The sequence below is a fragment of the Anabrus simplex genome, chromosome 1, assembly GCF_040414725.1.
Source record: "Anabrus simplex isolate iqAnaSimp1 chromosome 1, ASM4041472v1, whole genome shotgun sequence".
Lineage (NCBI taxonomy): Eukaryota > Metazoa > Arthropoda > Insecta > Orthoptera > Tettigoniidae > Anabrus > Anabrus simplex.
The window spans coordinates 1,192,750,741-1,192,766,288 of NC_090265.1; the positions used below are offsets into that span (position 1 = coordinate 1,192,750,741).

The 15,548-nt window shown below is 37.1% G+C and overlaps 1 protein-coding gene across 3 annotated transcripts in view; it reads right to left on the minus strand.

Annotated features, from left to right (window-relative positions):
• The window catches only part of Sec16 (Secretory 16), a 753,833-nt gene that overhangs the window by 513,120 nt on the left and 225,165 nt on the right, over positions 1 to 15,548 (minus strand). For all 3 annotated transcript variants that reach the window (XM_067137541.2, XM_067137539.2, XM_067137540.2), the window contains exon 10: positions 6,554 to 6,630. In XM_067137541.2, the coding sequence (XP_066993642.2) occupies positions 6,554 to 6,630 (77 nt within the window). The remainder of the gene's footprint in view (positions 1 to 6,553; positions 6,631 to 15,548) is intronic.

Here is a 15,548-nt window from a genome sequence, read left to right on the forward strand (position 1 = left end):
CTTTGATAGAAAATGGAGTTCTACATTTGAAGAACAAAAAAACAATTACCTCACTCAGTAAGGTACTGTAATGTAATGGTAATATCTTAGAGAAGACTTTAAATTTTATGTACTCTGGAACTTCTAGGTTCACTTATCTAAACAGTCCAAGCAGAAGTGACTGGGATGTTGTTGAGTGAGGCCATAGTCATTGAACTTATGGAACCATGTCTTGAGAATTGGCACCCAGTTCATGTTGAATCACTTTTGTACAATCAACTTAGCAACTATTTTGAAACTTACAATCTCCTATCCGACTGTCAGTTTGGGTTTCGACAAGGTAAATGTGCTACTACTGCTGTTCTTGAAATTGTTAATCAGATATTAGCAGCTTTTGAAAACAAGCAGGCGATCTCTTTGGTGTTATGTGATCTACAGTAAGTAAAGCTTTTGATTGTATTAATCATGAAATTTTACTTGCAAAGCTTGAGATGTATGGTATCGAGTATCCCTCGCTGAACATAATTAAGTCATACTTAAATAACAGATATCAGTTTGTCTCAATTAAAAACAAATGATTTACCGCAAAATGTCAAATGTCATGTTCTTATACCGTACGCGGACGATACAACGTTAATTACGAAACACCAGAGCATCTCAGGTTTGCATCAGATGTCACAGGAAGCTCTTGCAACTGCAATGCATTGGTTTTCATCCAATAGGCTGTTGTGCAATCAGGATAAAACTCAATTTCTCACACTAGGATTATCCAAAGATATTGAAAGTCAGTCAGTCAAACTTTTGGGTTTTTATACTGATGCCAATCTGAACTGGGAAACGCAGATTGATCATGTTTGTAAAAAAATATCACGAGTAGCCTATTTGATATGGAAATTGAGGGATTTAGTTAGCAGTGACTACCTAAGGATGGCATATTTTGGCCTCTTCCAGTCACACATTACTTATGGACAGGTATTATGGGGGCATTCTTCTTAGTATATAATATTCTTCTAATACAGAAAAAGGTTGTCCGAACAATGTGTAGGGCTGGTGCAATTGACCATTGTTGACCTCTTCATTAAGCTTAAAATACTGACAATTATAAATTTGTATATTTATATATCTTTGACATATGTTAGAAACAACATAAATGAATTCAGTACTAGGGAAAACATTCACCTTCATGATACTCGGGGTAAAGCAGAAATTGACATCCCAATTCACAGGCTGTCAAAAACTGTTCACTCACATAAAATCAGTTGTTTAAGATTATTTAATAAACTACCACATTCTGCACGGTCCACTCCTTTAAGTAATTTTAAAAGAAAAATGTATGATTGGTTAATAGAAAATTCATTTTATAATACCTCTGAATTCTTAGAAATGCGTAATGTTAGTATTCAGTTTTAATAAAAGATGTATGTTCATTTAGCTTTAGTAATATTAAGTACTAAATTATTATCAGTTGACGAAGCCTATTTCACTGTATATGGTCAATGGCAAATAAAGATTCTTGATTCTTCTTGATTCTTGATTGGTATACTCCACCTTTCTTATTCGTAAATTTTTCTTCCAAGAAAACAAACACAGTAGGAACAGGGCATGTCAACAGATAGAAGATGCCCCAAGAATTCAGGTCAGGGAAAATGAGGATGATGGCAGAAAAATAAATGGACAGGAAAGCTGCCGTTGTTCTACCCATTTGCCATGATAAAGAGGAAATAATAACCGCAGGCAAATGAGTTATCACAATCTCACAACCAAATGTAATGATGATGATGATGACGATGATGGACTCTGGCCTGACGCAGGTCTTTCGAGTTGACGCTTTATAAGCGACCTGCACGTCTGTGAGGTTGGGCCTCTACATTTGACGAAATCTAATGACGAAGAGAGCACACACGCCCAGCCCCTGAGCCATCTGAATTAACCAACGAATCCTTGACACAGCCGGAAATGAACCCGGGACATCATAGACCAAAGGCCAGCACGCTAACCATTTAGCCTTGGAGCCTGACAATAACTGCATGAATGGTGTAGATAAACAGTCAAAAGTTGTCATCTTTCCCTGTAATGCGTAAGTATGCTAAGGGATATACGAAAATATTCTTTTATCTGACGCATATTGCAATATTCAACAGATATGCAATCCAGAAGAAGATCCCGAGAAAGAAACAGCACTTCACTGAATTCTGAGTCTACTTGGCAGAACAAATCATGCTTCTTGACTATCTGAGATGGAATAGACCATGATAGAGCATTTCACCTCCGTGACGTGACTGTGTTGTATGCAAGGAAAGCAAGAAAAGAAGCGCAAGTGTGAAAAGTGTTTTATGCTGTTTCACACCACTAAAAGCTTTTCAAATGTTCTTTTGGATGAGCTTCATCATCATATCAAGGGCAGCTATGACTAAAATTGAGAATGTTTCAGATTACATGTACGAGGCATGTTTTTTAAGTAAGGTCCATCTTAAAATAAGTATACAATGAAAGGTTATTTCAAAAAAGTAAATTTATTTTTAGAAAGTACACACTGCACTGTATTTTTCAACATAGTCGCCAATTTTTTCAAACACTTATCATACCTCATAACCAATTTTAAAATACCTTCTTCATAGAAACTTGCCGCCTGCTCCGATAACCAAGAGTTCACTGCCGTTTTCACGTCGGCGTCATCATTGTAATGGTTACCACTGAGGTAATGTTTGAGGTGGAGGAACACATCGTAATTGCTCAGCGCAAGATCAGGACTGTAGGGTGGGTGGTCTACAACTTCCCAGCCAAAACTGTCCAATAAATCACGGGTCTGACCTGCAGTGTGAGGTCTTGCATTGTCATGGAGAAGGACAATTCCCTTTGTCAGCATGTCGTGTCTTTTGTTTTGAATCGCTCTGCATAGCTTTCTCTGGGTTTGGCAGTATGCTTCTGCATTGATAGTGGTTCCTTGTTGCATGAAATTGACCAACAAAACACCATGCCTATCCCAAAACACCGACACCAAGATTTTGCGCTGGGACAGAGTCTGTTTGGCCTTCACCTTTACAGGCGAGTGTGTGTGTCTCCATTCCATGCTCTGTTGCTTTGATTCGGGCGTGATATGCGAAACCCATGTTTTGTTTCCAGTTACAATCTGACTCAAGAAGCCGTCATCTTCTTCATCATAACGAGTCAAGAACTTCATCGCACACTCAAATCTTTGGTTTTTGTGGTCCTCTGTTAGGAGTTTCAGGACCCAATGGGAGCACAGTTTCCTAAACTTTAGGTGTTCAGAAACAATGTTGTTAAGCACTGATCTCGACACGTCAGGAAATTTGTTTGAGAGACCTGTTATTGTGAAGCGCCTGTTCTCACGAATCTTCGCTTCAACTGAAGCCACCAAATCGTCTGTAATCAAAGAACGGCGACCGGAGCGGTCCTCATCATGGACGTTGTCACGGCCATTTTTGAACTGTCGTACCCACTTACGCACTTTGCTTTCACTCATAACAGTATCGCCATACACTTCGCAAATCTGTCGAATTTCTGCAGCAGACAGGTTCCTTGCTGACAAAAACCGTATCACTGACCGAACCTCACATGTGGCGGGCGAGTTGATAGTCTTAAACATTTTGAAAGCATAGAACAGAACCGTACAGGTTAGCTACAGAGCTGAAACTGAGCACAATTGTTCCCGAGGCATGCCGGTACACGAAGCATGTGCTCGTTGCGATATGCGTGCAAACTACTAGTGTCTACAACAAAACGGACCTTATTTAAAAAACACGCTTCGTATAAAACTTAGTAGGGTAAAACTGCACTTTACGCATAATCAATAATAACATGCTCAGCATGTTGCAATTGGTATGCCAATTAACCCAATCAATGCTAAAACAGTAAATATACATTGTGCAATTATGAGCCGCCCTGCTAAACCTGTAAATTAACGTTTTCGGGCTGCGCTCACTTTGTAAAGCCCGTAAAAATAGATTCAGTTCAAATGGACTGCCAGACATTCACAGAAGTTCTAACTGAGAGGTAGTTCACTTTTCCCCCTAAATTTACGTTAGGATTTTGTTTCGTAGCAATTATTATATATATATATATATATATATATATATTCTGTGCTTCTCATCACAACAAAAATGGATGCGCTGCGAAAAATGAGATGCCTTGGTAATTATGAAATTTAACAGTTTTTAGTTGATAGTGACTATGATTCTGAATAAGTGACAGTGAATGTGAGGTTGGAAATGTCTTGATATAAAGTGACTGTGAAGATGTGGATAACAACAATGACATTAGTGAGGAAGACGAAGGTAAAAAGAGTCGGCCTCCACCAGTAAAATGGAAAGAAAGAGATGTGTCATCATTTTCTTTGATTGCTGGACAGTTTACTCCAATACTTCACACTTTCTGTTCATGCAATTCAGGTGTTCTATATATTATGTGATGATTTTATGGAAATAGATGTCTTCCCATCTTTGTTCAATTCTGCACTGGTTTAGGTTATTGTGGAGGCTGCCAATGAGCATTATATAAGAAGGTATTAATAGTTTACTCAATTTCTCTCAACAGTAGACTTCAGAAGTTGAATGATTCAAAAGTGCATGAAATGTATGAGTTTCTTGAGCTTACAACGCTCTTGACAAGACTGAAAATCTTTATATGTATCAACAATGTGATGTAGGGTTGTGTGTTGTACCTTGCATTGAACAATACCCCAGTAATGCCCATTTTTAGACTCTCATCATCATCATCAATTCAAATTTATGCCTAATTTCAATTTACTATCTTAAAATGTCTGTTAAGCAACCAGTAAAGCTATTTTTCAATAACTGAATATTCTTGGGGAAAAAACTCTGTTCAGAGGGAGTATGTAAACATGAAAAGCCTAGTGATGAAAGGGTTAATGTAATGATCTATGTTGCAATTTATTATTTATCTAATATAAAACTTTTAGTGCCTGGAGTCTCCAAAGCATACTGAATGAAGCGTGAATAGATTGGAGATCAGCTGAAGAATTCCAACCATCTTATACAAAGCAAGGAGTGAGCATCTATTCTAGTTGGGATGAATGTGATGTTGAAAGAATTATACACAGCAAAAATATTTCAGACTTATTCATAAAGGTTTTTTCATCTTATGAAAAAGTGAATGGATGAAAAGTATTTATCTGTGAAAACTTGCCTAGCTGCTTACTTGATCTATGAAAAGAGGCTAGGAAATAACTTCTAGAAAATTTGAAAAACATAAATTTAGATGTAATTCAGAAGAGAAATAAATAAATAAAATAAATATGATCTCTCTCTTGGAGGTGCTGATATACAATTTCTAATCACTAAATTGTGTGCCAAAACCCTGGATTCAATTCCAAACCTCTCCACAGTGCTCATATGAAGTGAGGGCATATAATGATGACAATGATTTGTCCTCCCAATGGAGATGTTAAGCCTTGAGCAGACCCTTTGGTGCTAATCGACATGGGAGAAGGCTACGTGCCAGCACTGGGTTTCACCCTCTCCCTTCCTACCATCACGTATCACGTCACCCATTTTGATGTATTCACAAAGATGCACACAAAATTCTGTCAGTAGTGTATACTACTTTATTCACAAATTATATTTACATCTTCTACATTCATGCACTAATGAACTGCCATCTTGAAACAAAACACTACTACGAAGAATAAGAAGACACTGCATTAGTTGCATGTCAACTACCAACCCAACAAAATTCCCATACTTGACTCAAACACTCTGCTAACATGACTTCCACACAAGTCTTGTTAAAAACAACTCTACTCTACTCCCAAGACTGCCTCTTTATATACGTTGCCTGGCCAGGCTTCTAGAATAATATGACACAACATATTTTCTCGTAAATTCGAGAGTCTACAAAAACCTATTTACAGTGAAAAGAATTTTCTATAACTCTCTAGTGCCAAGGGTATGTTATTCTGGATATTACAGTGTGTTGCACAATATTGCAGTGGATTATACATCATATATACAGGTAGTAATAAATTATATACTATTAATTATGTGTTCTTCCATTAAACAAACTCATATTAATATACATATAGCCGATGTTTCATGACATAACCTCACAAATAATACAATCGTGATTTATACCAAACAAAATCTGGACATAAATAATAATAATAATAATAATAATAATAATAATAATAATAATAATAATAATAATAATAATAATAATAATAATAATAATAAAATAATAATAATCTATATTTGGATTATTTACCCATGGGTTAGAGAATGTTGTTTACAAGTTAGTCTATTACACTTGCGTCAATTTCATCTCATCTCATTAACCCCTCTGATGAGCTTGACATCAGGAAGGGCATCCAGTCTTAAAACTTACCAAGAAGATTCATCTTACTTCATACCTGACCACGTACAGAAATGGGACAAAGGTTAGGCACACACATAATCTCTCTCTCTCACATAGACTTATGCAGAAGTTATCCTTGACTAAATAATACTGTACGCTTCAGTAGTTCAAGTTTTTACAACACTCGTTTTATCATCATTAGATCAAACATCATATCATGAACAATTATTAGTATATTCTCTACCTCCATAAGCACGATAATCTCTTCGTCGATCATCTTCAAACTCTGGACGAGAACCTGACCGGCTGTTGGGACGTGACCTAAATCAAAACAAGACACAAAATCACTTTCTTCAGATATTCATTTTACACTGGGAAAATAGTGACTAAGACAAGGCATTTCCAAAACAAAAGGGATGGAAATGCAAGAGAAAATTCAAATATATACACAATAAAAAGAACATTCTGAAAGGACATAATCAATAGTAGTTATATAAACCTAAATAAATATAACACATGAATTTACTCTGCAGGCAACACACGAAGACTGTCAGTTGAACTGCCTTGTGACTTACATACTTCAGACTCAAGAAGTCATGTAAAATAGTTTCAAAAAATCTAGTTCATCAACATGTTAATGGAAATTATTTGTTATAGAGAGATAGAGCAGTGATAACAAATGCATGAGAAATTCTTCCTGCAACAGCGACTATAACTAGATAAAGCTAAGACTACCGTATTTACTCGTGTATTAGACCCCCTCGCATATTAGACACTCTGGCTTTTCAAGACGAAGAAAATGAAAAAATAAATCTCACATAAAGACCGTGTAACTTAATTTGTCAGAGAAGAACAACAATTCCACTTCGAAGCAGGTACAAGCCTTACTGCAACTCTGATGACATCACACAAATTTGTGAATAGTTTTGTCCGTACGACCCGCACATGAAAACACACATCAAAGTCATGCGGTACATCTGTATTTCGTAGTTAAGAAATGTCCGCCTCCGTAACATAGGATTAGTCCAGCTCTGATGAAGTCGCACAAATAGGTGAATGGCTTCGTGTCCGACCCGCGCATTGCAAGCATGCATCAGTCATGCTATATGTCTGTGTTTTGTAGTTGATAATGTTCACCAGCGTAATTGTTAGCACAATTAGCTGCTGTTCTCGGGAACATGAGTACGATTCCCGGTACCGTATTACCAGAGATTTACGAATGGCAGGACATTAAAATGCGGTAAAAATGATACATGCAATTCCCTTCCACTGGAAGCCTGTCTAAAAAGAGCTGCATCATTTCGGGAAAAGGAAACAAGTTTACTTTAGTTATTGCTATTAACTGTTGTTGCTATTGATATAGCACGCGAGACATAACAAAGTTATCCTTGAATATCTCGTAACTCGGGCCAATATAGCTTGTTTTGGGAGAGAAGTAGCTTTTAAAACGCGATAAAAACAACCCAATCATGATTGCTTTACATGTCAACATACCACACGTACAGTAATAATAATAACAATAACAATGATTTTACGTCCCCACTTAACAATCTTTGGAGACGCCAAACAAAACACAGTTAGTAATGTTTTATTTTACCTGGGAAGATTAAGGCCTTCAGGCCTTCTCTTCCATCTAACCAGGCACTGAAATATACGTATATTATATTGTATCACATTACAATAATAGATTTAATACAAATTCAATTAATAGTAATACAAGAATGATGAGCAATAAGATTAAATTAAGATGAAGTAAATTCAATATAATAAAAGGATACATTCTTATAACTGATATAATACATGTAAAAAAGATGTAGTAAATAAAATTTAGTAGCATCTGAAAAACAGATCGGGTAACAACAACAACAACAACAACAACAACAACAGAACCAATCCCAACGGCAAAAGACTGGTGTCCATTTGCGAAAATCACAACCTGCAGGTCATGTCGACCCACTTTCGCCATCTACCCAGAAAGCAAATGACTTGGCGTTCTCCCGTCCAAGCTCTTGGAGAGTTCCAAATTGATCATGTTGCAATCTCCAGGAGAAACAGCCCTGAGATTATGAATGTCCAGGTAAAGAAAGGCATCAATGTGGCCTCAGATCATTATATGTCTCTTATCAAATTCAAACCAATTCCCGCAAACTTAAGGAAGACAACCAAACAGATCACATGCTTCGACAATGATAAACTTCGGCAAAGGGTCGAGGAGTTCCAGGAGAAGGCTAGACCAAATGACTGTGACTTTAACAATGCCAAAAGTCTCCTTGTTGAGGCCGCAAAAGACGTTGCAGAAATCAAGAGAAGCAAAAAGCATGCCTGTTGGAATAGTACCTGCGAATTAGTCCTCCAAGAAAGACTTAATGCGTGGAAACAGTACTACTCTACAAAATCAGAAAATGATTGGGAAACCTACAAAACCCAACGTGCCCGAGCAGCTATGGTGTTCAGAACTGAGAAACATAAATACGAAAAATCTCTCATTGAAAAGACAGAACAAAACTTTAGGAAGAATGAAAGCACAGAGTACTACAGAGCCTTCAAACGCAAACTCACTGGCTATAAACCACCATCTCTATGCTTTGAGCGAAAAGACAGCACACTGGCAACGTCAAATGAAGAAAATTGCAGCATTCTGGCAGATTACTTCAAGAATTTACTTAATTGCTCTAAGGATGATAGGAAAACTTAAAACGGTCCACCTTTTCAATACAAAAATGTTATAGTTTATTTATAACATGTATTTGTCCTTGGAACTAGTTTCAACGCTGATCTGCGTCATCATCAGCCAAAATGTGGGAATAGGCAAGCATTTAGGCATTTATATTACACAAGGCGTTACATTAAACAATACACATCTTACAAGGAGATAAAAACAGGGACGAGTATAGAAACAAATGAATCATTGAGAAAACAAAAGTTATACATATTAAAAGTAACCTTAACCACACATCTTGCAGTGCGAAAGTGTTCCTCTTGAATGATTCCTGAATATAAAACACACGTGCACACATTTCTGAAGAGCCAGCAGGCAGGACAAAGTAAAGTGAAACCTTAAAAGAGTTCTCATTTTTCTATGTTCTGACTAACTAATGAAGTCTCCCTTGAGTTCCTGATAAACATACAAAACAGGAAATTCTCCTTCACTCTCAACAATAGCTATAAAGACCAACGGTAAAATTTCATTTTCATTTTCATTTTCATTTTTCATTTTCATCTCCTTGTAAGATGTGTATTGTTTAATTTCCTGTTGTGTATGTTTATCAGGAACTCAAAGGGGACTTCATTAGTTAGTCAGATCATAGAAAGAATGATGAACTCTTCTCAGAAGAACTCTTAAGGTTTCACCTTACTTTTTCCCCGCCTGCTGGCTCTTTAGAAGTGTGTGCGCGTGCGTTTTGTATTCAGGAATCATTCAAGGCAAATATTTTCGCACTGCAAGTTGTGTGGTTAAGCTTATTTTTAATATGTATAACTTTGCTTTCTCAACGATGCATGTGTTTCTACATTCGTCTCTGTTTTTATCTCCTCGTAAGATGTGTATTATTTAATGTAACACCTTGTGTAAAAAACTGGGTTATATGAAGGAGTTATATCATGTTCAAAATCATGCTTTCACGTCTCTGCACAATATTTAAAATGAAATTTTACCGTTGGTCTTTATAGCTATTGTTGAGAGTGAAGGAGAATTTCCTGTTTTGTATGTTTATCAGGAACTCAAGGGAGACTTCATTAGTTAGTCAGAACATAGAAAAATGAGAACTCTTAAGGTTTCACTTTACTTTGTCCTGCCTGCTGGCTCTTCAGAAATGTGTGCACGTGTGTTTTATATTCAGGAATCATTCAAGAAGAACACTTTCGCACTGCAAGATGTGTGGTTAAGGTTACTTTTAATATGTATAACTTTTGTTTTCCAAACGATTCATTTGTTTCTATACTCGTCCCTGTTTTTATCTCCTTGTAAGATGTGTATTGTTTAATGTAACGCCTTGTGTAATATAAATGCCTAAATGCTTGCCTATTCCCACATTTTGGCTGATGATGACGCAGATCAGCGTTGAAACTAGTTCCAAGGACAAATACATGTTATAAATAAACTATAACATTTTTGTATTGAAAAGGTGGACCGTTTTAAGTTTTCCTATCATCCTTTCTCAGTTCAATAGGACAAAAATGAAATTCCTAGGTTTAAATAATTGCTCTAAACCACAAAGCGCCATTGAGACTCAGGTACCCAGATTCCAGACCACCCGACAGAGATGAAATCAAGCGCCACATTGCCCGTCTCAAAAATAACAAAGCGCCGGGGGAAGACTCAGTAGTAGCAGAACTATGGAAATATGCCCCCGAGGAATCACTTGATATCTTGCAAAAGCAAACAGAAGAAATTTGGAACAAGGAGACCCTACCCGAAGATTGGAAAATAGCTTTGATCCATCCATTACACAAAAAAGGCAGCATGAAGAACATCAACAACTACAGAGGAATATCTTTGCTACCCGTGACTTACAAAATTCTATCACTTGCCATCCTGGAGCGTTTGGATGCACAAGTCAAACATCAAATAGGTGAATACCAAGGAGGGTTGAGAAAAGGTCGCTCAACAGCTGAACAGATCCAAAATCTCAAAACGATCATCAGACATTGTACACTAAGGTCCAAGCAGTATGTGTCTGTCTTTGTGGACTTTAAGAAAGCGTATGACTCCATTGACCGGGAAGTCCTGCTAAACATCTTAAATGAATTTGGAGTTGATTTGAAACTGCTGGCATTAATTAGAGCCACCATGACCGATACAAAATCCAAGGTGAAGTTCCACGGATGTCTCTCGCATTCCTTTGACATCAAAACAGGAGTCCAACAAGGTGACGGGCTATCCCCGATACTCTTCAACTGTGTTCTTGAAAAGATCATCAGAATCTGGCGGGTGAGATTACAGGAAACCAACTACAGTCAATTGAGAATAGGAATCAAATCCAAGGGGATCGCAACAGACTGCTTAGCATTTGCCGATGATATTGCTGTTCTCTCAAACGACATAGAAACCGCTAGAGCTCACGTTGAAATTTTAAAGGAAATTGCCGAACAAACTGGTTTGTAGATATCGTTTGAGAAAACAGAAGTAATGGCTAACATCAAAGAGGCTCCACCAAAACTCCATACAAAATACGGGGACATCACCCGAGTAGACAAATTCAAATACCTGGGTGAGATCATCATGAAAAATGGACTGGACAAAGAAGCACTTCAGGAGCGAGTACGCAAACTGAAAATAGCCTACCAAACATCCTGCACAATCTACAACAAAAAATGCCTTTCCCAAAACACCAAGATATGTCACTATGAAACAGTTCTGAAGCCAGTAGTTCTATATGCAGCCGAAACCCTGTCTCTAAATGTCAACAAAGGACTCCTTGAAGAACTGGAGAAAAGAGAACGCAAAATTGTGAGAGGAATCTTGGGATCAAAGTACAGAAATGGAATCCATCAAAAGAGATCCAACAAGGAAGTCTACAGCAAAATAGAGAAAATTACCGACACAATCAGAAAAAGACGGGCACGATTTTACGGTCATCTGAAAAGAATGGACAGAAGAAAGTTAACTAAAGAAATCTTTCACTTTTTTGATTCAAACCCCAAAACCACAATTCCCTGGTTTAGAAATACCAAAGAAGACCTGCAAATGCTACATATCTCAGCTGAAGACGCCCTTAACAGAGATCTCTTCCGCAAGAAAATATTGACGAACGGGCTAAACCGAGACGAGCAACCGAAGAGAAGACACGTTGCCCCTTGGACAGAGGAGCGTAAGCAGGCCCACTCACAAAGAATGAGGGAAATTTGGGCTCTAAAGAAGGCCAAGTTCAGTGTCAAATGCAACAAGACTTAACGTGGTCCTTGATGGCCCCAGCGAATTATTATTATTATAATAATAATAATAATAATAATAATAATAATAATAATAATAATAATAATAATAATAATAATAATAATAATAATAATAATAATAATAATAATAATAATAATAATAATAATAATAATAATAATAATAATAATAATAATAATAATAATAATAATAATAATAATAATAATAATAATAATAATAATAATAATAATAATAATAATAATAATAATAATAATAATAATAATAATAATAATAATAATAATAATAATAATAATAATAATAATAATAATAATAATAATAATAATAATAATAATAATAATAATAATAATAATAATAATAATAATAATAATAATAATAATAATAATAATAATAATAATAATAATAATAATAATAATAATAATAATAATAATAATCGTATGGCCTCAGCTACCGTGTGCAGACATTTCGATTTGAAGCCATCTGGCTGTCTGCTCGTCAATTTCGACGTTCCGTTTTACTCTAGGTCCGCTAGATGGCAGACAGAGTAAACTGGATCTCTCTTGGGTGTCTATGGCTGAGATTTACTTAATTTTGTCGGGTAAATACCAAATGTATCACCAGAGATCTTTTACATGCCGACATCGTACGACATGGAGTGTTGAATGGACTTTTTTCCGCCCTTCAAAAATCCGACTACCTCTGCCGGGTTTGAACCCGCTATCTTGGGATTCGGAGGCCGACACTCTACCATGGATCCACACAGGCAGCTACAGATTGGGTAATAATTTTAGACTAATCTTCTACCAGAACATCCATGACAATAGAATGGTTGGGGTAGCAGCTTCAAGTATACAGATGATCCTTAATGGTGCATAAAATGTCTCCACAGTGCTTCCTTAAAAGTGAGAATAGCGCTTAACCCTCTGATACTTTCAGGAAGGAGGTTCCATTCATGGCAGATCTATGGGTAAGTAAAGCAAGGATGGAATTATTAGTAGATCTGGTGTTAAGACTGTGATAAGAGGATAGATATTTGAAATATTAAGTAAAGTAAAATGGCTGTGAAGAATGAAGGATTTTATGGAGATGGCATAGGGTATGCACAGTGCGACGGATTTCTAGTCGGGGCCAAGATAGGTGGTTATATGAAGGAGTTACATGGCCATAGTACTGTAGGTTACAGACTTATCTCACACATGCATTTTGACCACGTTGTAATCTGCTCAATAGCTTGCACCCAGCATTTCTATAAATCACATCACAATAGTCGAAATGAAGGAAAACCAGAGCTTCTACCAGCATTTTTGGAGTTTTTCGAGAAATAAGTATTTATACCCACGCAGCATGTGCAATGCAGAGAATGTTTTCTGGGTGATGTTTGTAATATGTGTTTTCCATGACATGTCATCATCGAAAATAACACCTAGGAGTTTTACTGATGACGTGAATGGTATGTTAGTATCAAGGAAGGAGCCTCCCCAAAGATTGTGGTTACTGCAGTCGGGTGATTCCTGGGCAACGGTTTAATACCAGCTAATTCTTCCACAAAGGTGCTGCTACACAGCAACAAGTATGCAAGAGAACTTACGAACAAAAAGTCTCTTTCAGGACCAACCATACACAGAACACTCATCAATCCCCATTGGTAACAGCTTACGAATATGTCACTTGAACAATGAATCTATTTCCTCTGCTAAGAGTCAATACCCTTCACGTCTGATGTTGCAGAACGAAGTAGATGTTATAGCAATACAGGAGACTCACACCAAGAATGATGCAGATCTTTACAGAAGAGGAAGAATTTATGGATACGTTCTGGTTGGGTCCATAAATGATGAACAGTATTGCATTGCAACATATGTCAAGTCCCATCTTACTGACTACAAAGTAACTTACCAGGATAGAATGGAAGATATTTTTGTTTTGGGTGTAGAAGTTGCCAGCACCACGGTTGCAAATATTTACAAACCACCGCAAGTTAGTTGGCCAAATCCACCTGTAAGATTCTTCAGTCATCCAGTTGTGTATGTTGGTGATTTCAACAGTTAAAGTCATGTCTGGGGATACCAGAAAGAAGACCAAAATGGAGCTATTCTAAATGAACAGATGGACATGCACAATCTTCAGCTTGTGTATAATGCTAAAGATCCTGGAACGTTCCGATCTGGCAGATGGTTAAAGGATTATTCTCCTGATTTGTGCATCACATCTAGATCTGGAAATAATGAAATGACACAACAAAATGTCATCAAGTCTTTCCCACACAGCCAGCATAGGCCAGTCATCTGAAATTCCATTAATCACCTCCGTACCTCAACCTCGACGGAATTTTCAACTTGCAAACTGGGAACTATTTCAGAAAGGTCTAGATAATACTGTTCAATGGATTCCTCCAGTACCATCCAATTATGAACGATTTGTGGGTGTGATTAAAGCAAATGCCAGGAAATGTATCCCACGTGGTTTTCGGAAGGAGTACATTCCCGGATGGTCCCAAGAATGTGATGAGTTATATGCCAAATATCAAGAATCTCACGACGACATGACAGCTGATGACCTCTTGAAAGCTCTGAATAAGAACAGAAGAGAAAAATGGCATAAAACAACGGCAGGACTCAACTTCACACATTCTAGTCGGAAAGCCTGGAACCTCATTAGAAAACTTGGTACAGACCCCAGGTTGTCAAGTACAGTCACACATGTGAATGCTAATGCTGTTGCATCCAGACTGATGACTATTTCAAAAACTAAAACAGACAAAGAACAGACACGAACTGTGAAGAATGAACTGTACATAAAGAGGTCCCATCTAAAACCACACCCAGTCTACTCACGTGAATTCTGCATTGAGGAACTTGATAAAGCCTTGAATATGCTAAAGGTAAACAAAGCCGCTGGCTTTGATGGCATATATCCAGAGTTTCTTAAAGCCGTCGGACCGAAAACAAAGATGTGGCTTATTGGATTTCTCAATGAAATTCTAAAAACTGGAAAATTACCAAAGCTTTTCAAACAGGCTAAGATAATTGCCATCCTGAAACCAGGAAAAGATGGAACTGATTCTTTTCATTATCGACCAATATCACTACTCAGCATGACCTATAAGCTACTAGAAAGGCTTATTCTAAATCGCATTCAAGAGGCCATTGATGAAATCATCCCGATCGAACAAGGTGGCTTTAGGAAACATCGGAGTTGCTGCGACCAGGTCTTAACATTGACAACTGTAGTAGAAGCTGGATTTCAACGAGGTCTCAAATCAGCTGCTGTTTTCGTGGATCTTACAGCAGCTTACAACACTGTATGGAGGGAGGGCTTGATGTCCAAATTTATTGAAATCATCCCATGTCAA